Consider the following 25037-nt stretch of genomic DNA (forward strand, 5'->3'; position numbering starts at 1 on the left):
ATCATCAACATGACGATACTATGTAGGCAAGAACAATCAGGCGTGAAATTCTTATAGTAGAAATAGTTGTAGTGAAATTGATAGAATGAAATTGACATCAAGGGCTGCTGTGCCCCTGTCAACTTCATAATTGTACTGTGTATTGGGAATGTTTTGATTAAAGTGTGCAATTTTTTGTATCTAGACATTATTTTGAATCATTCTTAAACCGTATGAAGTAAAAATAAAAAGTTGGCATTAGGTTATTTTTTTCTCAACAATGTACTCCATATAAATGATTGCTACAAGATAAATATATGTGTAAAACATGGGACAATGAGAATTGTTTAAATTACATGACGTGTAACTGTGACTAAGCCACTTGCAACGATTTTTTATTATTATTTTTTTAAGTAGTAGAAAACAGCACTTTCCCAATTAGGAATAAACTACAAATTTCCTAATTGCTGTCTAAAAAATCCAAACAGTCTAAGGTTTCCTAAAAAAAATAAAAAATAAATAAATAAAATGCAACATTTAGTTAGCTTCCCTATGCACCTCTATGGCTTCAACCTAAGTAAAAATAATATAATAGTATTCAACTTGACAATATTAAGTTATCAATTTTAAAGTACTTGGGAGCAAAAGTTAAATAGACCAATTTCCCAATATGAAGACTTCACAACACAAATTTTCCCAATTTCAGGGGTTTTCACGCACAATTTTCCCAATTAGGCAAAAAGAATCGCTGACTTGTATTCTTAATTTTCATGCTAAGTTACTTGTTAACGTATACAACTCAAGTTTGTGTATACATGTATACTGAATTTGAAAAATCTTGGTAACAAGCTACCAAAACGTTGAATGAAAAATTATGCACTGTTTTGTTTTGTTTGCACCTAAAATTGAAAAATATATGACGTGAAAAATTTGAACCAAGGCTAGCAATTATTTTGATTTAGAAAAATTTCAAAGATAGTAATGGCAAACTAAACATTAAAGAGTAACGCAGATATCAAATTTTATCGTTGGAGACATGCCAAGAGATCAAATTCCTTGTTGTATAAACTCTTTGAAACTACACTTATGTATGAACACTTCATTGATCAATTAGATTGTATCAATATTTGTTTTATTCACATGAACATTCAATGCTTTGTTTTTGTGGTATCTTAATTTTACAGGTCATTTCTTTGACACACAATGACTTTCATTGAATATTTTTTTAGATTGGGTATGTTAACATTTAATATTAGCATGTAAACTTATGGATGGTATATTATACACAATGCAATCCTGGTTGCAGTTTTTCCATTTTTATGAGAACATATGAAACTATCATTATTGATTTAACTCTTTCAGTGCTGTAACCAAATTTTGAAGGCCTTTGCCAACAGTTTGAATCCAGATGAGACGCCACAGAACATGGCGTCTCATCAGGATCCAAACTGTTTGCTATTTTGATAGTATTTTTTGAAAAGAATCAAAGAAAATGCTAATTTTAGAAATTCTGCAGATGACATTTTAGCAGACGACAAATTTCCCAGCATGCAAAGGGCTAAAATGAAGTCACTTTCAAGGTGGGTTCTACATGTATCTCAGAAGCAGGATCCTGGCTATTATAGGAATGCACTTTGTCTGTCTGCTTAGCATCTCTTTTACTCTGTGAAGGATTTTCATGAAACTTTGCTCAAATCTTTATGTGATTGATACAATCTGTATGTGGCATTGTTCATTCATGGCAGGTCAAGGTCACAATTAAAAGTTACATTTTTGACCCTCCATTTTTGTTAGTTTTTGTGTCCACCCCATAATTCCTTTATTAGAATGGTTTTCATGAAACTTTACTCAAATGATTTCTGGTTAAGACCATTTGTGGAAGGCATGAGAGAGTCACGCCAACTCAAGGTCAAGGTCAAACTTGAATGTTGAATGTTTGACCCTGTATTTCTAGGTGCTTTCAATGGCTCCTGTTTACTCTTTAAGAGAATTTATTTCATGAAACTTTCCTCAAACTTTTGTCACATGAAGCTTATGTGCAGAAGGTACAATACAGTTAGACGATTGTATAATTTGGAAAGTTCTGTTGTTGTCGTTATATTTTTGGAAACTACGAGTATTGCTTATATAAGTAAAAAATACATCCGCGCATAGCATGAGCACGGATGGTCGAGTGGTCAAAGCGGGAGACTTTTTACTCCAGGACTCCAGGGGTTAGTGGTCGAGCCCAGTTGAGGGTTACTTTTTTAATTGTATTCTTGTTTTTATTACTGGAGATTTTTAGGTCCAATGTTTAAATTTATCAATTAAAAGCATTTAATGTCAATATATGCAAAAATCTGTGAAAAGGACCCTTTAAAATGTACACTGTGCAATCCCAATTATATACTTTAGTATGCATGTTAATTAGTGATGTTGGAAGTTTTTCTGAAATAAAAACAAGATTCACACATTTCATAATAACATGCATGTAAAGAAGCACACTGTTAAACCTTAAAATGTGAGGTGAAGGGGGTTGATGGGATAATTTTCCTCATGTTTTTTTCAATTAGTTTTTTGGCTGATTTGGTTGCAGTTATTGTGTTATATTCCTAATCCCCAAAAGTCCTCATTTTTCCTAAATCCTGTCCCTAAATTTACCAATTGATGGTTTGACTTAAAAATTAAGAACCATACATTTATGGATTTTTTTGTAAGAGGACATTCTAATAATATGCATTTTTATCAATGATTGTTTAGATTTTATCAATAAGTTTTCCCCCAAATTAAGGTAATTTTATGCAAATATTTCCAAAACCACTTATATAGGTAATATTGCATGGTGTAAAAGCCATGTAAATTCTTAACTTTTTCACAATGGTTGGCCATAAACCACCATTTATTACTCTCGTAACAAACCAATAAATATCCTTTGCCACAGACAACTTGACTGGAAAATGTAACTTCTTCAAAGGTAAAATTTTGAAGGTACATGTAGGACACAGGAAAACAATGCTTCTAAATTTTCACCCTAATTCTCTATAAATCACTTTACTTTATCAAGTTTTATTTTCAACCTATGGTTTAACCATCAATATACCTGTTTGAAAAGTTTTTGAATACGTGGCCTTGGTCCAAGGTTAAATAATCTCTTAGATCACATAAATATAGCATTGGAACTATTTGAAATGTGTGTATGAACATGGTGTTATTGTTAATATTTCACCTATAGTTGTAAATCTTTGTTAAGTTTTACAAGCTGTTAAGTCCAGATTGTAAAAATATATAAAATAGCATACACATCAAATTGTTTCATGCATTAGCTAAAAATGTATGACTGATTTAGGTACAGTCTTTCATCATCTTATCTGATTTAAGCTAAATAGATATGGTTGATACCTCTGGTAAATGGCCATACTTGGCAGCAATAATAACATTTATAGAGTAAATGTCATCTACTTTGGGTTCAATGCCATCTACTGTGGATTCCTTAATTTAATACTCATACAAATTGAGCTGTTTTAATGTTATTATTATAATTTTCTATCGTCTTCTTAAAACATATTTTTGATACTCAACAAACAAAATTTAAAGCGATGTAACTGTTTACTGTTCTAGCAAAAAGTTATTTCTTTGCTGAAAAACAACCCAAAAGATTATTGTTTGAAAAGATTAACAAGCACTTATCAGCTGAAAAGTCCAAGTTTGCATACTTTAAGGGCAATAATTCTACAATTCCAGTTTCTTTTTAAAACCATTTCATTCTTTTCATTGCTTAATTTATTTAAAAAACGAGGGCTGTTTGTAAAACATGCATGCCCCCCATATGGGCTGTCCGTTGTAGTGGCAGCCATTGTGTGAATACGTTTTTTGTCACTGTGACCTTGACGAGGGGTCATCTGTGAGTCACGATCAATGTACCTATGAAGTGTCATTATCCTAGGCAAAAGCGGTCTTGAGTTATCATCCGAAAATCATTTTACTATTTCGGGTCACCGTGACCTTGACCTTTGACCTTGTGACCTCAAAATCAATAGGGGTCATCTGCGAGTCATGATCAATCTACCTGTGAAGTTTCATGATCCTAGGCATATGCGTTCTTGAGTTATCATCCGAAAACCATTTTACTATTTCGGGTCACCGTGACCTTGACCTTTGACCTAGTGACCTCAAAATCAATAGGGGTCATTTGCGAGTCATGATCAATCTACCCATGAAGTTTCATGATCCTAGGCGTATGCATTCTTGAGTTATCATCCGGAAACCATTTTACTATTTCTGGTCACCGTGACCTTTGACCTAGTGACCTCAAAATCAATAGGGGTCATCTGCGAGCCATGATCAATCTACCCATGAAGTTTCATGATCCTAGGCGTATGCGTTCTTGAGTTATCATTCAAAAACCATTTTACTATTTTGGGTCACCGTGACCTTGACCTTTGACCTAGTGACCTCAAAATCAATAGGGGTCATCTGCGAATCATGATCAATGTACCTATGAAGTTTCATGATCCTAGGCCCAAGCGTTCTTGAGTTATCGTCTGACAACCACCTGGTGGACGGACCGACAGCCCAACCGACATGAGCAAAGCAATATACCCCCTCTTCTTCGAAGGGGAGCATAAAAATTCAAAAAGATATCATTCAGTTTTTATTTTTTTAAATATTGATGTGTTTGCCATTTTCACAGGAGGTAATTTTATATTATGTACATCTGTCACACATTATGTACCCATGTCATACATTAATTATGTACCTATGTCACACATTATGTAGCTACATGTATGTCATACATTAATTATATACTTATGTCACACATTATGTAGCTATGTCACACTACACTGTCATGTATTTCTTCCAAGATTCATTTCAGTTTGACAGATCAGCATATGACTACAAATTTAATTTGTTTGAATGCTGATTTAGATAACCATAGGCCTTAACTTTGATTACAATACACTACAATTTATTTCTTCCAGGTCCCATTTCTTCCAGTCCCATTTCTTTCAGTTCCCATTTGGTAAGAAAGGAATTGCAACACACTATATGCTCTTTCTTCCAGTTCCCGTTTGGTCAGAAAGTGATTACAACGCACTATATTTTCATTCAGTTCTCGTTCGGTTGCAAAGGGATAACAACACACCATATTTCTTTCTTTCAGTTCCCGTTTGGTCGGAAAGAGCAGCATTGTGATATCCATTGGCAGAGCACGAGCTTTGAACAAAACCCTGACCTGTATGGAGGCCTGGTGAACAAGTTTCCAGGTAACAAATAGAGATTAATTAAACCTTTCCTCCCACTCAGAAGCAAAGTGAAAATAGCTATAGACAACCAGCATAAAACCAGAACAGCCTGCAAGTAACTCTCAGTCTGTTCAGGTCAAGTAGCTCTCAGTCTGTTCAGGTCAAGTAACTCTTAGTCTGTTCAGGTCAAGTAGCTCTCAGTCTGTTCAGGTCAAGTAACTCTCAGTCTGTTCAGGTCAAGTAACTCTCAGTCTGTTCAGGTCAAGTAACTCTCAGTCTGTTCAGGTCAAGTAACTCTCAGTCTGTTCAGGTCAAGTAACTCTCAGTCTGTTCAGGTCAAGTAGCTCTCAGTCTGTTCAGGTCAAGTAACTCTCAGTCTGTTCAGGTCAAGTAGCTCTCAGTCTGTTCAGGTCAAGTAACTCTCAGTCTGTTCAGGTTTTATGCTTTTAGCTGCTTATCAGTATGTTAGAGTTGAAAATGAAGTCTTTAAAGCTTGAATATATTCAGAAAAGTATTTAATTAAATTTATTTTTTAAGTGACAACAAACGGGTCCAAATGTGTATCTGGGCAGTAAAGGGTTTACCCGTCCCGAATCTGCCACACTTTGCCACACATTTCAGTATTTCTGTGTAATCAGAATTTAGACACTTTTCCACTACATACCACTCTCGGTATGGCAAAGTAAAAAATAGAGAGCAAAACCAGGCCATACATTTGTTTGCAACAAATACTACACATTTAAACTTATACATGTATAGTACACAATGTGTGATCACAATTTAGTAAAACATTTAAGGTAATATGAATTATTCAAGGTCATATACACACAAAGGGTGCACAACCTCACAATATCCCATTTCATTATTTGTATAAGTCCCTTATATTTAGTCCCTTATTTTTCTAAAACTTACTAAATATTTCACAATACCATGTTAAGTTTAATTAGTTATAATTGGCACAGTCATGTAAAGTCAGGATGTGATGACCACTGATATAATCTGATTAAAGGTAACCAGCAATTATTTAAATTCAATTTTTACGCCCCCAAAGGAGGGCATATAGTGATCGGACTGTCCGTCCGTCTTTCCGTCACACTTTGCGTTTAGGTTACAAAAACTGCTCATAACTTCTATGTCCCTTTAGATATAACCTTCATATTTGGTATGCATGTGTATATGGACAAGGCCTTTCCATACGCATACAAATTTTGACCCCTGTGACCTTGATGTTAAACTTAGGGTCCACGTTTAGGTTTCGAAATCTGCGTTTAAGTTTTGAAAAATGCTCATAACTTCTATGTCCCTTGAGATATAACCTTCATATTTGGTATGCATGTGTATATCAACAAGGCCTTTCCATACGCATACAAATTTTGACCCCTGTGACCTTGACCTTGAACTAAGGGTCTGCCTTTAGGTTTCAAAATCTGCTTTTAGATTATGAAAAATGCTCATAACTTCTATGTCCCTTGAGATATAACCTTCATATTTGGTATACATGTGTATATGGATAAGACTTTTCCAAACGCACAAAAATGTTGACCCCTGTGACCTTGACCTGTAACTTAGGGTCCGCGTTTAGGTTTCGAAATCTGCGTTTAGGTTTCGAAAAATGCTTATAACTTCTATGTCCCTTGAGATAGAACCTTCATATTTGGTATGCATGTGTATATGAATAAGGCCTTTCCATACACAAAAAATGTTGACCCCTGTGACCTTGACCTTGATCTTAGGGTCCGTGTTTTGGTTTCGAAATTTGCGTTTAGGTTTCGAAAAATGCTCATAACTTCTATCAAAGCGTTTATAGGGGGCATATGTTATCCTATGGTGACAGCTCTTGTTTTCTAATTGAAATATTTTTACATTGTGTGAGACAGGGATTTGCTTACATTTCTGTACGCTAAATGTCTGGTATTTTAAGTCTGTTTACTTTTCCTTATGTGGAAATATCCACTTATAAAGTATACATTTGAATCTTAACCCATGTGTTTGGTGTAATTTTATAAGTTAACTTACCAAGAACCATACCTTGTTACTCTGACCTGTAATTTAGCAAAACAAGGCCCCTTTTTTGTACAAACAAAAGTCTAGTTAAAGTTTGCTCTTCAACTACTCCATATTTCCATATTTACTACAGAAATGGAAAAAAATAAAATAATACATATGTTTTGAAATTCCTTACCTCCATTTTTCTGATTTGATGATTTTAAGAGTCTTAATGTTCTCGATTTCAAGGAGTCCAGTTCCCAAAAATGAAAACAAAATCACTGATTTCAGACTCATGAGATTGTTATTTTCATCTGAGGTATCTTTCAGGAATGTTCTGGATATGCGGCAAGAACAATTTGTTCCGGGTGCTCGATCAGATGCGGCTGCTTTACCCAGAGGAGTACGACTTTTACCCACGCACATGGTACCTCCCAGACGAATTCCACCAACTGGCGCACGATATTAAGAAGATCAACGACAAGCGCAAAGGCCCAAAAGCCACGTTTATCATAAAACCGGATTCAGGATCACAAGGGGAGGGTATTTACTTGATACGGGATGTCACAGACTTCATAACAGACAAGTTTAATCCAGGGCGAATGCATGTATGTCAGGAGTATTTAGCAGATGTGTTCTTAATAGATAAATTTAAATTTGATCTCAGAGTTTACACTGTGTTGAAATCTGCCGATCCCCTCGAGTTTTATATATGCAAGGAGGGTCTAGCTAGGTTTTCTACTTTGCCATACGAAAACCCCACAAATAAAAACATCCATGAGGCTTTCATGCATTTGACTAATTACTCATTAAATAAGAAAAGTGCTACATTTAATCGTTCCGAGCGTGAAGATGAGGGGAGTAAGAGGACGTTAACCAGCGTGTTCAATCGGTTAAAACGTATGGGGCATAACACTGATAAGTTATGGAAAAAGATTGAACATATGGTCGTGAAAACGATGATAGCCATTCTGCCAGACTTGAAAATTGAGCTCCAAAATGCACTGCCAGCAAACAAGCCAGGACCATCGTGTTTCCAGGTAAAAATACAACAAAAATTCATCATGAACTTAGTTCACTTGGTAATGTTAAATAATGATATCTTGACCAAGGTCAAAACTGGAACATGTGGGGAAAAAACCACTTCACTACATAAAATTGCTTATGAAGCTTACTTGTACTATAGATGTCACATTTTTTTATCCATACAATCATCATGAAACTTGCTCAGAACATTGATTGTATTCTAACGCAGTGATTTTTTTTGCCCAAAATTATCGCCAATATTCGGCTGCTTTCCAATTGCAAAAATCGACGTTTTTTCCCAAAAATCTGACCAAAATTTCCCCAAAAATGACAAAATTTTTCCAATAAAGCCAACAAGATTACAATGTCATTAAGGGATTAATTCGTAGAACGAGTGCCGATCGAGCTTGTCGAGTCGTTACCGAACGACAACTGACTTACGTATTGTTCGCGAATGTATCCGAATACGATTTTACGTTGCTATCCACACATCTCTCTGTATATTGCGGAGGATACTGACGAAAGTCGATGTATCCCGATTGAGTACACCTGTTTTTACGCACGTCCAAGATGGCGGCAAGCAGACAAGCAAATTTGCGATGAGCGGCGAAAATGATAAATAACATTCACATTAACAACGGATATCATATGGTTATTAGGGAATAATTTAATGCCTGTGTAAAGTAACGCAAAATACTTCATTTGAAATAAAAAAAACAACAAATATTTATTAGAAATCTGCACAGTGAATGTGCGTCACAGAAATCAGTGTTGGAAAATTGGAGTTCAGTCAGTCTACTCACAAAGTTAAAGCATTTAAGATGAGTATCATTCGAAAATGGAAAGAGACAAACATGATTTGATTTATATGTTAGCAGATCTGTGTATACTCAGATTCATATGCATATTCTGCTTTATTATGTTTGTCACGCTGTACAGTTTACTGAAATAGTATTGAACTGATGATGTCAAGTGCAAGATATTGACAGGTAAACAAATTACATATATTATTATGCCCCCCTTCGAAGAAGAGGGGGTATATTGCTTTGCACATGTCGGTCGGTCGGTCTGTCGGTCGGTCGGTCTGTCGGTCGGTCCGTCCACCAGATGGTTTCCGGATGATAACTCAAGAACGCTTGCGGCTAGGATCATGAAACTTCATAGGTACATTGATCATGACTCGCAGATGACCCCTATTGATTTTGAGGTCACTAGATCAAAGGTCAAGGTCACGGTGACCCGAAATAATAAAATGGTTTCCAGATGATAACTCAAGAACGCATAGGCCTAGGATCATGAAACTTCATAGGTACATTGATCATGACTCACAGATGACCCCTATTGATTTTGAGGTCACTAGGTCAAAAGTCAAGGTCATGGTGACCCGAAATAGTAAAATGGTTTCCGGATGATAACTCAAGAACGCTTATGCCTAGGATCATGAAACTTGATAGGTAGATTGATCATGACTCGCAGTTGACCCCTATTGATTTTCAGGTCACTAGGTCAAAGGTCAAGGTCACAGTGACCCGAAATAGTAAAATGGTTTCCAGATGATAACTCAAGAAAGCTTTGGCCTAGGATCATGAAACTTGATAGGTAGATTGATCATGACTCGCAGATGACCCCTATTGATTTACAGGTCACTAGGTACAAGGTCAAGGTCACAGTGACCCGAAATAGTAAAATGGTTTCTGGATAATAACTCAAGAACGCTTATGCCTAGGATCATGAAACTTCGTAGGTAGATTGATTATGGCTGGCAGATGACCCCTATTGATTTTCAGGTCACTAGGTCAAAGGTCAAGGTCAAGGTGACCTGAAATAGTAAAATGGTTTCCGGATGATAACACAAGAACACTTATGCCTAGGATCATGAAACTTCATAGGTACATTGATCATGACTCGCAGATGACCCTTATTGAGTTTTAGGTCACTAGGTCAAAGGTCAAGGTCACGGTGACCTGAAATAGTAAAATGGTTTCCGGATGATAACTCAAGAACGCTTATGCCTAGGATCATGAAACTTGATAGGTAGATTGATCATGACTGGCAGATGACCCCTATTGATTTTGAGGTCACTAGGTCAAAGGTCAAGGTCATGGTGACCCGAAATAGTATAATGGTTTCCGGATGATAACTCAAGAACGCTGATGCCTAGGATCATGAAACTTCATAGGTACATTGATCATGACTCGCAGATGACCCCTATCGATTTTGAGGTCACTAGGTCAAAGGTCAAGTTCACAGTGACCCAAAATAGTAAAATGGTTTTCGGATGATAACTGAAGAACACTTATTCCTAGGATCATGAAACTTCATAGGTACATTGATCATGACTGGCAGCTGACCCCTATTGATTTTCAGGTCACTAGGTCAAAGGTCAAGGTCACAGTGACAAAAAACATATTCACACAATGGCTGTCACTACAACGGAGAGCCCATATGGGGGGCATGCATGTTTTACAAACAGCCCTTGTTTTAACTCCATTTAATACATCATTAACACAGCAAGAATGATAAAGCGTGCTTGTTAATATGTGTTAATGTTTTCAGCATATGATCTTTAATTTAAAAAATGCTGAATTAAATTAATTCTCTTAAAGATGTTATGATTAAATGGTGTATTGAAGAATCTATAGATTATTGTGAGTTTAATATGCATGTGGAAGGATATTTACTAAACGTTGTCTTCATTGTAAGAAGACATTAAAGCAGCACTTAATGATATAAAAATGCTGTCAAACATGCACTTTAAAAATTTTAATTATGTTGTCATAATTTTTCTAATGCTTAATGTTTCTCAATTTCATGGTTTATCGCGCTATTTTTCCCAATTTCATGGTTTATCACGCTAATTTTCCCAATCTAAATGACACAGGCTGTAACAAAAAAAAATATAAAAAAATCACTGTAACGATATTAGCCTAGTTCAGGGATAACTGGGCTAAATGCTTTGAAGTTTGCACAGGCTAAGCAAGGACAACACTTGCCTCTTTTTGGAATTTATTGCTCAAAGGAAATCTTTTCTAAACAAACATAAAGTGGCATAAAGTGTTGTCCCTGATAAGCCTGTGCAGACTTAGATGACACTTTACGCAAATGCATGTAGACCAGTTTTTCCAGAACTAGGGTCATGTTATTGCTGAGTTTGAAACTGGTTCTGGTCTTTTGAAACCAATGGCTTCTAGGGTTAGGGGTCGGGCAGTTTTTTTAATAAGGCTAACTTGAAACTTTGTGAACATTCTAGAGTCAGTTTTAATCCAAATCATAAAAAAGCATGCTCCGAATTTTTTTCAAATTTTAACTCAATTTAGTTTGAAAAATTGAATGGTTTTGGTCTTGTTAATATCATAGAGGCCAAGTTGTGGGGTAGTATGCTATTAATTGCTACAGCAAAAGTTTGTGAACACTACCAGCTCAGAACAGTTTGTAAACACTTTAACCAGCTCAGAACAGTTTGTGAACACTACCAGCTCAGAACAGTTTGTGAACACTTTAACAAGCTCAGAACAGTTTGTGATCACTTTAACCAGCTCAGAACAGTTTGTGATCACTTTAACCAGCTCAGAACAGTTTGTGATCACTTTAACCAGCTCAGAACAGTTTGTGAACACTTTAACCAGCTCAGAACAGTTTGTGAACACTTTAACCAGCTCAGAACAGTTTGATTACTTTAGGTCTCTGGTAAGACCCTTTGGGCTTCTTGGTAAAATCCAGACTGAAAACAAAATAGCATAAAGTATAACTATTTTATTTCTTTCAGTAATTTCTTGTTAATGTCTCCACTGTGTTACAGTTACTTTTAAAGCATATTAATCGTTTTGAAATGTGTGTAACGGTTATAAATTATTTTAACAAATGGTTTAAAAATAAGTTAATGCTATTTAGGTTTTAAAATTGGTTTGTCTTTTAAGCAGTTTCCATTATGTTCTATAAATCTTGAACACATTAAAAGTCTTGTGTGCCAACAAAGTCTTTGTGTTGGTGGGAAAAAAAAATCAAGTTGCATCAAATTATTCTCTAAATGTTTGTTTAGAAGACATATCATAAACCAATTTTGAAAACATTATTTAAATCCATGCAATATTTTATGAATAGGTTCATATTAAATTTCAAATTCACAAGTAATTTTTCATTTTCATTGAACAAAAGTTTGATTTATTTTATAGGTAATAAACTATGACTATTATTGTGGTATTGATTTTCAGTCATTTCAGACTACAGTGGTTGTTGATTGATCTTGATTCTTTTTAAATATTAGCTCTTGATTTGAAAAAATGAATCAAAATATTTTAGAAACTATAAGAGCATTTCCTTCAACTACTATTCAGATGATAATACGATTATTTATTGAACAAAGTAATATCATTATATAAACAATAACAAAATGGAGTTACATGATTAAGTTATACAAGATCAGATATTTCAGTCTAGTTCAGCAAATTGTATTAAAATTAAATCAATAGCAATAAATCAATTTTGCTTAGAAGAGACTTTCTGTGAACGAAAAATACAATAAAAGTGGAAAGTGTCGTCCCTGATTAGCCTGTGTGGACTGCACAGGCTAATCTGGGATGACACTTTACGCACATGCATTAAACCCCTTTTTTGCAGAGCACTTCTGATTTGTAAAATGAAATGAAAAAAGTTTGTTTGTTGGCTTAGATGTACATGGTCAATCGTATCCCTTATCCAATTATTCTTTGAAAAAGCAGAGTTGTTTTTTATATTCATTTTAGTTAAGCCTACATATTTAATGACAAAGAAGATTTATTATCCCTCGCCAGAGGCGGAGAAATATTGTTTTGCCGTTGTCCGTCCATCCGTCTGGCTGTTCGTCCGTCCGGCACTTTTGTGTCCGGAGCCATATCTTGGAAATGCTTTGGTGGATTTCATTGAAACTTTGTATGAGTATATATATGCATAAGAGGATGATGCACGCCAAATGGCATTGTACACCATCTGTTAAAAACAGAGTTATGGCCCTTTGTATCTTGAAAAAATGCTTTTTACTATAGGCACTTTTGTGTCCGGAGCCATATCTTGGAAGTGCTTTGGCGGATTTCATTGAAACTTGGTATGAGTATATATCCCGCGCCAGAGGCGGAGGGATTTTGTTTTTGCATTATCCGGCTGTCCGTCTGGCTGTCCGTCCGGCTGTCACTTTTGTGTCCGGAGCCATATCTTGGAAGTGCTTTGGCGTGTTTCATTGAAACTTCGTATGAATATATATATGGATAAGAGGATAATGCACGCCAAATGGCATTGTACACCATCTGTTAATAACGGAGTTATGGCCCTTTGTATCTTGAAAAAATGCTTGTTTGAGTGTCAAATATAATACTCTTGTGTCCAGAAGCATATATGCGGAGGATATCAATTCAACAAATTTGCTTGTTTTTCATTAAACAGACAATAATACAAAGTGGAAGCATCTAATAAGTTGAATGCGTCGGGCAGAAATGTTCAACAAATATTTATGGAATTACTTACATTAATCTGCCCTTGCACTTGCTTCTGATTACATGTTGAAAATGAAATACAAATATTTTTAACCAGGTTTTCCGAAGGAAAAAACTGGTTATTAGATTGGCGAATGCGGGCGGGCTGGCTGGCTGGCGGGCTGGCGGGTTGGCGGAATAAGCTTGTCCGGGCCATAACTATGTCGTTCATCGTCAGATTTTAAAATCATTTGGCACATTTGTTCACCATCATTGGACGGTGTGTCGCGCGAAATAATTACGTCGATATCTCCAAGGTCAAGGTCACACTTTGAGTTCAAAGGTCAAAAATGGCCATAAATGAGTTTGTCCTGGCCATAACTATGTCATTCATTGTGAGATTTTAAAATCATTTGGCACATTTGTTCACCATCATGGGACGGTGTGTCCCACGAAAGAATCACGTCAATATCTCCAATGTCAAGGTCGCCACGACTAAAAATAGATTTAAAAAAAAAAAAAAAATTACAAAGGGGGTTAATTTTTTTTGGTCATTTCAAAAGTTCAGTTTGAGTTTTCTCCCTTTATCAGATTTTTTTTTCACAATGAAAACCTGGTTTTGTGACAATTTTGTCCCTTGTCATTTTTATTACGCTTACTTTCATCAAATTTTTGATGAAAAATACTTTGAACAAGTGATCAATTTGTTTTGATCGGCTTATAGGCAGGATTTGGAAAACGTTGAATTTCAATAATGTATTAAATGTATTATAACTTCATCACGTTTCATTCTTTACAAAAAAAATATAACAAAAAAACAAACACTTAAATGAACCAGTCATGGTATTTTAGTAGAACAATTATCTATGCAGGATTATTTCTTTAAGGGGGGGGGAGTAATTTTCATAAAGAAAAGCTAGACAACCTGCAAATATAGACAACCCACAAATTTTAGACATCCCACAAATATTCCTATGCCCAGAAGTTACTGTTTGTAAAAACAAGGTTTACTTGAAGTCAATTGTATAAAATTCAGTGCTCACTGCAATTTTTTCCCACCATTTTGAGCGAGGCCTGGGCCCTTTTGATTGGGAAAAATTGCGTCATTTCGGCATTATATTTGTATAGTATCGAACTCAAAGAGCTGGATACTACTTTTAATTGTGAATTTTTGGCAGTCATTTGGGGGAAAAATATGTACTTTTTGTGATTGCGAGTCGAGACAAATTTAGGCCCCAACTTTTACCGATAAAATCACTGTTTAGTCATATTTAAAATATATAAATGTTACTTATAAAGTAATAATTTCACCGCTAATAAATAATAAACAATTTTGCCTAAAAAGCATAAGATAATTATTATACAACGATTTTTTCTCTTCTTTGTAAAGTACCCGTAAAAGGTACTTTTCCAATTGAAGCAAAACTACAAAATTCCCAATTGCCATCTTAAAATTTCCCAAAAGGAAGGCAACTTCTGTCACTAAAAGTTTTGTTCCAAAAGTGCATTATCTGAAAGTTAACAAATAAAATGGGCACTAACACTGAACATCTTAATCCAAAATGAATGTAAATCAATATTTGAGTAGATTTTTGCTTTTGATACCAAGCAATTTAAAAAAAAAAATCCCAACAGGAAGATTTCACGAGGCGAATTTTCCGAATTTCAGCGTTTTTTGCACTAATTTTTCCCATTGGGTATGGTGCAGGTACTTTTCCCAATTCGGGAAGAAAAATCATTTATATAGATGTCATAGTTTATTAATACTTTGAAAAAAACAGTTTATAACATATCAACCATGCTGGGAAAATAGGCCTAAAAGCTTGTGCTTAAAGTGTCATCCCAGATTAGCCTGTGCAGTCTCCACAGGCTAATAAGGGACTAATATTTTCCTTAAACTGGATCTTCTCCAGAAATTGACTTCGTTTGAACAAAAAAAATTCATAAAAGCCAAATTGTCATCCCTGTTAAGCCTGTGTGGACTGAACATGCTTACATGGGACGACACTTTAACCCTTCCAGTGCTGGAACCGAATTGTGAAGGCCATTCCAAACAGTTTGGATCCAGATGAGCGTCTCATCAGGATCCAAACTGTTTGCTATTCTGATAGTATTTTTTGAAAAAAATCTAAGAAAATGCTAATTATAGAAATTCAGCAGACGACATTTTAGCAGACGACAAATTTCCCAGCATGCAAAGGGTTAAGAATATTTATCAAACCCAGTTTTCTCAGAGCACAACTGGTGTACTATTGTGTTTGTTTCTAGATCCTAGGCTTTGATATCCTCCTGATGTATGACCTGTCACCGATGCTGCTGGAGATCAACAGCAGCCCTAGCCTGCGCATTGACGGCGAGATTGAGGTCGCGCCCGGGGTGCCAGAGTCCATCCCGAGCCCAAAGGACGAAGAGGTGAAGATTCCACTGATACGGGACACGCTTTTGTTGGTCGCGCCACGGAAGAAAGTAAAATACTTGGAAAGGTTTGTTAGCTGTTTTTCGTTTCCCCCATGTTTATTCAGGCATATGTTGCAGTTAAAGTATTGTTCTGTAATGTTGTTTTAGGGATGTAATTATTATAAGGAAAGATGGGGTGTACATTGTGTCTCTTAGATTTTTGCTTTTTGTAGCAAAGTTTTGTTTGCAGATAACTTCTTGTACTCAGGCATGTTTTTTATGAAGAAATTGCTATTGAAATCTTTGGTAACTGTTGTGCCATATTTCTTGTTTTTGCTATGTTTACAAAGTGATTTTTCCTGTGAAGTCTTTGGTTTATTTTTATGTTTCAGTGGCTTTCCTGAAAAAAAAAGTTTTTAGTAATCATCTGACATCATCACATTTTATTTGTTTGTGCTTTTCTCTGTATTAAACATATGTGATGGTATGTTATTCTTTAACCATAGTGATATTTAAGAACCTACCATTTAATAGGGGCACAAAATGTATACCTAAATTCAGACCAACTTTTAATGTTATTATTACTAAATAAGCATGATTTTTTTCTATTTGTATTGAAATTACAAATGGGCCGTGCTCTGTGAAAAAAGGAGTTGAATGCATGTGCGTAAAGTGTCGTCACACATTAGCCCGTGCAGTCTGCACAGGCTAATCAGAGATGACACTTGCCACCTAAACTAGAGTTTTGTTAAAAAAAGACTTTCTTGAAACGAAAAATATCATTAAGCGGAAAATGTCGTCCTTAATTCTGTGCAGACTGCAGAGGCTTATCTGGGACGGCACTTTACGCACATGCATTAAACTCGTTTTTCACAGAGCATGGCTCAAATATACAGCTCATACCTCTTTATAAGGTAGACTAGTGTGATTTAACCCTTTGCATGCTGGGTAATTTGTCATCTGCTAAAATGTCGTCTGCTGAATTTCTAAAATTAGCATTTTCTTCGATTTTTTTCAAAGAATACTATCAGAATAGCAAACAGTTTGGATCCAGATGAGACGCCACGTTCTGTGGCGTTTCATCTGGATCCAAACTGTTTGCAAAGGCCTTCAAAATTCGGTTCCAGCACTGTAAGGGTTAAGCACCATGTTATTTGGAATGATTGTTTAATACCATATTCTTAAAGCAACATTTCATAAATTTAAAGTGTTGGGTTGATGCAATGTATTTCTAGCCTGTATTATTATGGAAATCATTGTAAGTAGGACAAAAAGTGAATTATTAGAAGTTTGAATAAAGAATAAATTATTAAATGTTTGACAATACTATCTTTTATTTAAATTTCTATAAGTATTTAAAGAAACGTTTTTGCAACTCTTGCATTCTGTCTCTACATGGTGCCTCAGAATCCATATTGGTATGTCTGCTTAGCCTCAAAGATGAAGACTTTCCAAATTCTTGGTTTCTAACCCCAAACTACGTAGGAAACAAACTCAAGATTGTTTATATGAGTTGTGTTCTGAGAAAACTGGGCATAATGCATGTGCGTAAAGTGTCGTCACAGATCAGCCTGTGCAATGCGCACTGGCTAATCAGGGATACATTCCGCTTTTATGACATTTTTCGTTAAAATGAAGTCTCTTCTTAGCAAAAATCCAATTTAGGCAGAAAGTGTCGTCCCTGATTAGCCTGTGCAGACTGCACAGGCTAATCTGGGACGACACTTTACACACATGCATTATGCCCAGTTTTCTCAAAACAAGACTCATATGTTGAAACTAATTAGTCACTGCCGGTAGCACTGTGGTTTGTTGATGCGCTTTCTAATCCCCACTCTTGACTGTAATGACATACTTAGGTTTTCTTTGGACATGACACACCCACACCCAATCCACCACTACGAAAGCCAACAGCTAAATTGCCATTTTTATTCACTTTTGTTTAAAATGTGTTCCAAATTTCATAGGAAGGAGTGTCCATGCCCACACATATTGAAGCCTCAGGCATTGAAAGACTTAAAAACACATAATAGAATGACCTTATTTGCGTGTGGTTGAATTCATCAATTAAAGCTAAAAATTGATTATAAGTGCACCCCCTGTTAGCGCAACTTATCAATGACGAAAGAACATCCTCCAGGGGACCATTCTCTGTCAATGGCACCTGAGGCTATATAGAATATTATTTATTTCCAGCACTAAGCTACATTACGTCTGTGTTGATAAGAGTAGATGGCACATTTACTTTAAGCTTTTGCGGAAAGGCTACTTGCAAAATGACATTGGGCTCGCTGCGCCCTCGGCTAAGGTTCTGACGGCTAAGCAGCATTTTCATCACATATCCTTTGATGTGTGAGCATTATTATAAGTATGCTGTAATGGATATGTGTATATATTTAAAAGTATTTGTTATAGCTGAAGGCTGCAGTATGTGAGAGAAGTAATAGTCAATTAAGCATAAGTACAACAGTTTCACAAATACAAATTTGGTGATAGAAAATTACCAACAAATACTGTCCTTTCAGCTATAATTATTATATGTATAATGGTAAAACCAGTTATAGCGCTACAATTCAAATGTATCATGGTTAAACCAGTTATAGCGCTTCAATTCAAATGTATCTTAGTTAAACCAGTTATAGCGCTACAATTCAGATGTATCATGGTTAAACCAGTTATAGCGCTACAATTCAAATGTATCATGGTTAAACCAGTTATAGCGCTACATATCAAATGTATCATGGTTAAACCAGTTATAGCGCTACAATTCAGATGTATCATGGTTAAACCAGTTATAGCGCTACAATTCAAATGTATCATGGTTAAACCAGTTATAGCGCTACAATTCAAATGTATCATGGTTAAACCAGTTATAGCGCTACAATTCAAATGTATCTTAGTTAAACCAGTTATAGCGCTACAATTCAAATGTATCTTAGTTAAACCAGTTATAGCGCTACAATTCAGATGTATCATGGTTAAACCAGTTATATATATATATAGCGCTACAATTCAAATGTATCATGGTTAAACCAGTTATAGCGCTACAATTCAAATGTATCATGGTTAAACAAGTTATAGCGCTACAATTCAAATGTATCATGGTTAAACCAGTTATAGCGCTACAATTCAAATGTATCTTAGTTAAACCAGTTATAGCGCTACAATTCAAATGTATCTTAGTTAAACCAGTTATAGCGCTACAATTCAAATGTATCATGGTAAAACCAGTTATAGCGCTACAATTCAAATGTATCATGGTAAAACCAGTTATAGCGCTACAATTCAAATGTATCATGGTAAAACCAGTTATAGCGCTACAATTCAAATGTATCTTAGTTAAACCAGTTATAGCGCTACAATTCAAATGTATCTTAGTTAAAACAGTTATAGCGCTACAATTCAAATGTATCTTAGTTAAACCAGTTATAGCGCTACAATTCAAATGTATCTTAGTTAAACCAGTTATAGCGCTACAATTTAAATGTATCATGGTTAAACCAGTTATAGCGCTACAATTCAATTATCTGTATCACTTTCAGTCACACAATTAAAATGGTCTTTGATGTAAATTGGTAGAAGGTAATTTCATTGTCCATGAGCAGAATAGTCGATCTAGAAGTTGGTCATTGGGTTTTATTTTGGTGCAACATATTCTCTTAAATTCTGCTGTCTGTTGGCTTATTTTTAAGAACAGACACTATGGCACTCAAGGGTTCTTTAAACTGTAAAAACTAAGATAAACAAGCTTGAAGGCTTAATTTAGTATTGACCGGGTAATGTAATTCATATGTCCAACTGCACAAATTCTTCGTTATATGTTACAAGATCAGCAAAATTATGGTCAATGAACGTAGTGTAGTGATTATGTTTTGATTTTGTCTACTTAGTACTTGAACAAGTTTTGTTTAACATTCAAAAGGCAAATGATTTTTAAAAACAAATTGGTTTTAATGTTTTACATTTTTTAGCTCATCTATTTTTTGAAAAAAAATTATGAGCTATTGTCATCACCTTGGCGTCGGCGTCGGCGTCTGCGTCGGCGTCGGCGTCGGCGTCGGCGTCCGGTTAAGTTTTGCGTTTAGGTCCACTTTTCTCAGAAAGTATCAATGCTATTGCATTCAAACTTGGTACACTTACTTACTATCATGAGGGGACTGGGCAGGCAAAGTTCGATTACTCTGGCGTGCATTTTGACTGAATTATGTGCCCTTTTTATACTTAGAAAATTGAAAATTTTGGTTAAGTTTTGCGTTTAGGTCCACTTTTTTCAGAAAGTATCAATGCTATTGCATTCAAACTTGGTACACTTTCTTACTATCATGAGGGGACTGGGCACGCAAAGTTAGATAACTCTGGCGTGCATTTTGACAGAATTATGTGCCCTTTTTATACTTAGAAAATTGAAAATTTTGGTTAAGTTTTGTGTTAAGGTCCATTTTTAGCTCATCTATTTTTTGAAAAAAAATTATGAGCTATTGTCATCACCTTGGCGTCGGCGTCGGCGTCGGCGTTGGCGTTGGCGTCGGCGTCCGGTTAAGTTTTGCGTTTAGGTCCACTTTTCTCAGAAAGTATCAATGCTATTGCATTCAAACTTGGTACACTTACTTACTATCATGAGGGGACTGGGCAGGCAAAGTTAGATAACTCTGGCGTGCATTTTGACAGAATTATGTGCCCTTTTTATACTTAAAAAATTGAAAATTTTGGTTAAGTTTTGCGTTTAGTTCCACTTTTCTCAGTAAGTATCAATGCTATTGCATTCAAACTTGGTACACTTACTTACTATCATGAGGGGACTGGGCAGGCAAAGTTAGATAACTCTGGCATGCATTTTGACAGAATTATGTGCCCTTTTTATACTTAGAAAATTGACAATTTTGGTTAAGTTTTGTGTTTAGGTCCATTTTATTCCTTGAGCATCAAAGCTATTGCTTTCATACTTGCAACACTTACTAACTATCATAAGGGGACTGTGCAGGCAAAGTAATGTAACTCTGACTGGCATTTTGACAGAATTATGTGCCCTTTTTATACTTAAAAATTGAAAATTTGATTAAGTTTTGTGTTTAGGTCCACTTTATTCCAACAGTATCAAAGCTATTGCTTTCATACTTGCAAGATTTATGAACTATCATAAGGGGACCGTGCAGGCAAAGTTATGTAACTCTAACTGGCATTTGGACGGAATTATGGGCCCTTTATACTTAGAAAATTGAAAATTTGGTTAAGATTTTTGTTTTGGTCCACTTTACCCCTAAAGTGTCATAGATATTGCTTTCATACTTGGAACACTCACAAACTATCATAAGGGTACAGTAAAAGGACAAGTTGCATAACTCTGGTTGTCATTGTTACGGAATTATGGCCCTTTTTTGACTTAGTAACTTTTAATATATGGTTAAATTTTGTGTTTCGATCCACTTTACTTCTTAAGTATCAAGGCTATTGCTTTCAAACTTCAAATACTTACATGCTATCATGAGGTTACTGTACCTGGCAACTTGAATTTTACTTTGACCTTTGAATGACCTTGACTCTCAAGGTCAAATTATTAAAGTTTGCTAAAATTGCCATAACTTCTTTATTTATGATTAGATTTGATTGATACTTTGATGAAACTACTCTTACCTGACATACCACAATAGACTCCACCCAAACCATCCCCCGTGCCCTCCCCCCCTCCCCCCCCTCCCCCCTCCCCCCTCCCCCCCTCTCCCCCCTCCCCCCTCCCCCCCCTATTTTTTTTTTTTTTTTTTTTTTTTTTTTTTTTAAGATCATCTCACAAATGACCACCACACCCTCACACTATACCCCCCCCCCACCCCCCCCACCCCCCCCCCAATTTTTTTTTTTTTTTTTTTATTTTTTTTAAGATCATCTCACAAATTACCACCACACCCTCACACTATACCCCCCCCCCCTCCCATTTTTTTTTTAAAACTGTTATGTTTGAAATACCGTCCAACCATCGCATCCAAACCCCCCCCCCCATCGCACCCCCAACCACCCCCCCCCCCCCCCCCCCCCCCCCCCCGATTTTTTTTTTTTTTTTTTTTTTCGCTTTTTTGGAAGATAATGTAATAAATGTCCACAACCCCACACTATACACCCCTCTTCACTCCACTCCTCCCTCCTTTGTGATTGAAAATGAGAGTCCCTTCACCTTTAAAAAGAAAATAGATGAGCGGTCTGCACCCGCAAGGCGGTGCTCTTGTTTTAAATAAGTTATTAATGTGAGTAATGTTATTTAACCCATTTATGCCTAGTGGACTCTCCCATCCTTCTTAATTGGATCAATTTATTTCCAAACTTAGGGATGTCTGGTATATTTATTTCTATATTTAGAATATTTCTAACAGAATTTCCTTTAAGCAAAGAGCGCAGACCCAGATGAGACACCACATCATGCGCAGCGTTATAGATAATTTTTGACCCATGGGGGTAAATACCCCCACTTTTCAAAGCATGGGGGTAAATGGTCAAATTGTGCCTTGCTTGAAGGGTAATTTGCTACAATTTAAACCATTGCCGACTTTTGAATGTTGATTGCTCCGTCAGTATCAGCCTTGTATTGTTGGCAGATTTTACATTTAAGACGAACTTTGTCCTAACCGTCCACCACCGTGAGCCACGGAAAACTGTTTTGCCAACTTTCAACAGTTGTTTTATAAGCGTTTTAGTGTGTTCTTTTTTATTTGAAAATAGGGGAAATTAAATCATTCAGTATTGGCAGTACAATGTTTTTACTGGAAACGCCTTTTGCCATATAAAAAGAATCAATTTTACTTTAAGAAGTAATTTGTTTTGGTTTCGAAGAAGCCATGCTGACCTTTTCGTGTAACTTAATCAACACATAAGCGCTTGAGTGTCTGTTACGAAAATCGATACTAAATTTACCATGCGTCTAGATGATACAGAGTATACATACCGACTGACTGACTATTTCTACAATCCAGCGCACACATTACCTCTAATTTTGATTATAACCAGTCTCATATTCTGGCGAAAGACAATCAGCTGTTTATATTTTTTGTTAACGTTGTACGCAGAGAATGTACATCATTTGCGTTAGTCCAGATTGGCTTGCTTAAATGTACGCACGGAAATGATAAATTGAGCGTATCTTGATATTTCTAATGCGTATATTATGCTGATACGCAGCTTATCTAGAAAGCTGCATGCGGCGTCTCATCTGAGTCTACGCTGTTTGCCAAGATCTTTTTTCTAGACGCTAGGTATAAATGGGTTAAGCAAAAGATAGCAATGAATTTAAAAATGTATGAAAAGAGTTTTTAAAAACTGACACACTCAATCAAATATTGTAAAGTCTGGTCTTTCTTATGGTAGCCTGGTAAACTTTTGATGAAGATATAAATTGTTAGACCTCTTATACTTGAGTTGGAGGTCTACTGAGGCAGCCAAACATTTGTGGTAGAGCAAAGCATAGCATGAATAGGTTAGATTCATGTATGCTTTGAAAGAGATTACTTGAGTTGTGTAAAATAAAGATAAGTTTATTTAAAGTGCGCTCTTAGGAGTTGTTCAGGTGCTTGTGCAATCAGCAAATAAGCGTATCTACATTGAACACTTGAAAAGGACATCAGCCGGTGATTGCTAATGATTGGTTTATCTGCAGGGTTCAATGAGTCTTCTTCAGAATATACAAATAGTAGTGTGCAGTGCTAGGTCCATATGTATAAATCATGAAATAAAGTGTGCAGTATTGATGATTAAAATTCAATTGGAGTGCTTAACCCTTTACCACTAAGGCCACAACAAATTGATTAAATGTTTGACGGATTTGCCGCACCTAAAAATCTTAAAACGAAATAAAAATATTTTATTTTTCGCCGCAGCAACAAATTTGCTGCACACCTATTTATTAAATAATTTAGTTTAATTTAGCCTACGTATTTTACAATATAGACTGTTATAGTGCTTTGCGTTATTAAATTGGTAAAAAAATAGCAGCGTTTGTCTGTATTGTCATGTCGGCCAAAGACACAAATGGAAATGTTGTTGTTTTCCAGGGCAATGAGTCATTGCATCACAGATGATTTTAGTAATTTTATTTTTCAACCGCATCTACATCAGGATGTGAAATGTGGCCGGTATGCGTACGATTGGTAAAAATCTGCAATAAACTTGTTGGTATTGATTAAGTTAAAATATGAAAAATTAAAATGCAAATGAGTGTAGCCGTTGAACTGGACAAACAAATGTCGAGTATAATATAAATTGTACGAGCCTGTAACCTGTCTACTAGTTCAAACTGTTGATGGCTAAGTCCAAAGTGTAAATTATTCCTTTGCACTTTATCTCCAATCAAAAAGGCACAGTCTGTAAAGTATGACGCAAAGAAAAATCACTGCTTATATGCTTTATACTTATTGTATTATTTATTGTATAATGACATTTAACCATCATTGACAGAAAGCTGAGCTTCTAATATAACTTTCATAATAAAAACTACATGCAGTGTACCATGTTAAATGTAACCTGGTGTGAGTAAGCAGAACAGCTATTGGAGATTTTTTATTTAATTTTGGATAAGACATTGGATAAGAGCTTAAACTCAATTATTACTACTAAATGATCTTGTTCTGGTATTTTGCAGATATCGTGCATTTATTTGGCAAAATATATCAATTTACATAGACAATATATGTATTTTTATTTTTCGCTTTTCGCTTGCCTGTGATTAAACAAAAAATATAATAAAAATAAATTTATTTTTATTTCGCTCGCTCGCTCCATTTTCGGGGGGCAAAAACCCGTAGAACAAATCTTCGATTTGTTGTGGTCTATTTAGATAGGTATTTTGACGCATTTGTCGTCCCATAGAAAGTTAAATTTTATTAGAGACCTTTCTTACTAAATTCTAGGCTTCATTTCCCAACCTGAGATAAAGATGAGCAGCAAACAGCATAAAACCTGAACAGACTGCGAGTGACTCGCAGGCTGTTCTGGTTTTATGCTA

The 25037-nt window shown here is 35.6% G+C and overlaps 1 protein-coding gene across 1 annotated transcript in view; it reads left to right on the forward strand.

Annotated features, from left to right (window-relative positions):
- LOC127869099 (tubulin polyglutamylase TTLL11-like) overlaps nt 1-25037 on the forward strand; it is a 50424-nt gene that overhangs the window by 2592 nt on the left and 22795 nt on the right. Inside the window, exons 2-4 of the mRNA XM_052411412.1 lie at nt 5120-5222; nt 7518-8227; nt 15926-16140. Of these exons, the coding sequence (XP_052267372.1) occupies nt 5120-5222; nt 7518-8227; nt 15926-16140 (1028 nt within the window). The remainder of the gene's footprint in view (nt 1-5119; nt 5223-7517; nt 8228-15925; nt 16141-25037) is intronic.

This window comes from Dreissena polymorpha, chromosome 2 (assembly GCF_020536995.1).
Source record: "Dreissena polymorpha isolate Duluth1 chromosome 2, UMN_Dpol_1.0, whole genome shotgun sequence".
Taxonomy (NCBI): Eukaryota; Metazoa; Mollusca; class Bivalvia; order Myida; family Dreissenidae; genus Dreissena; species Dreissena polymorpha.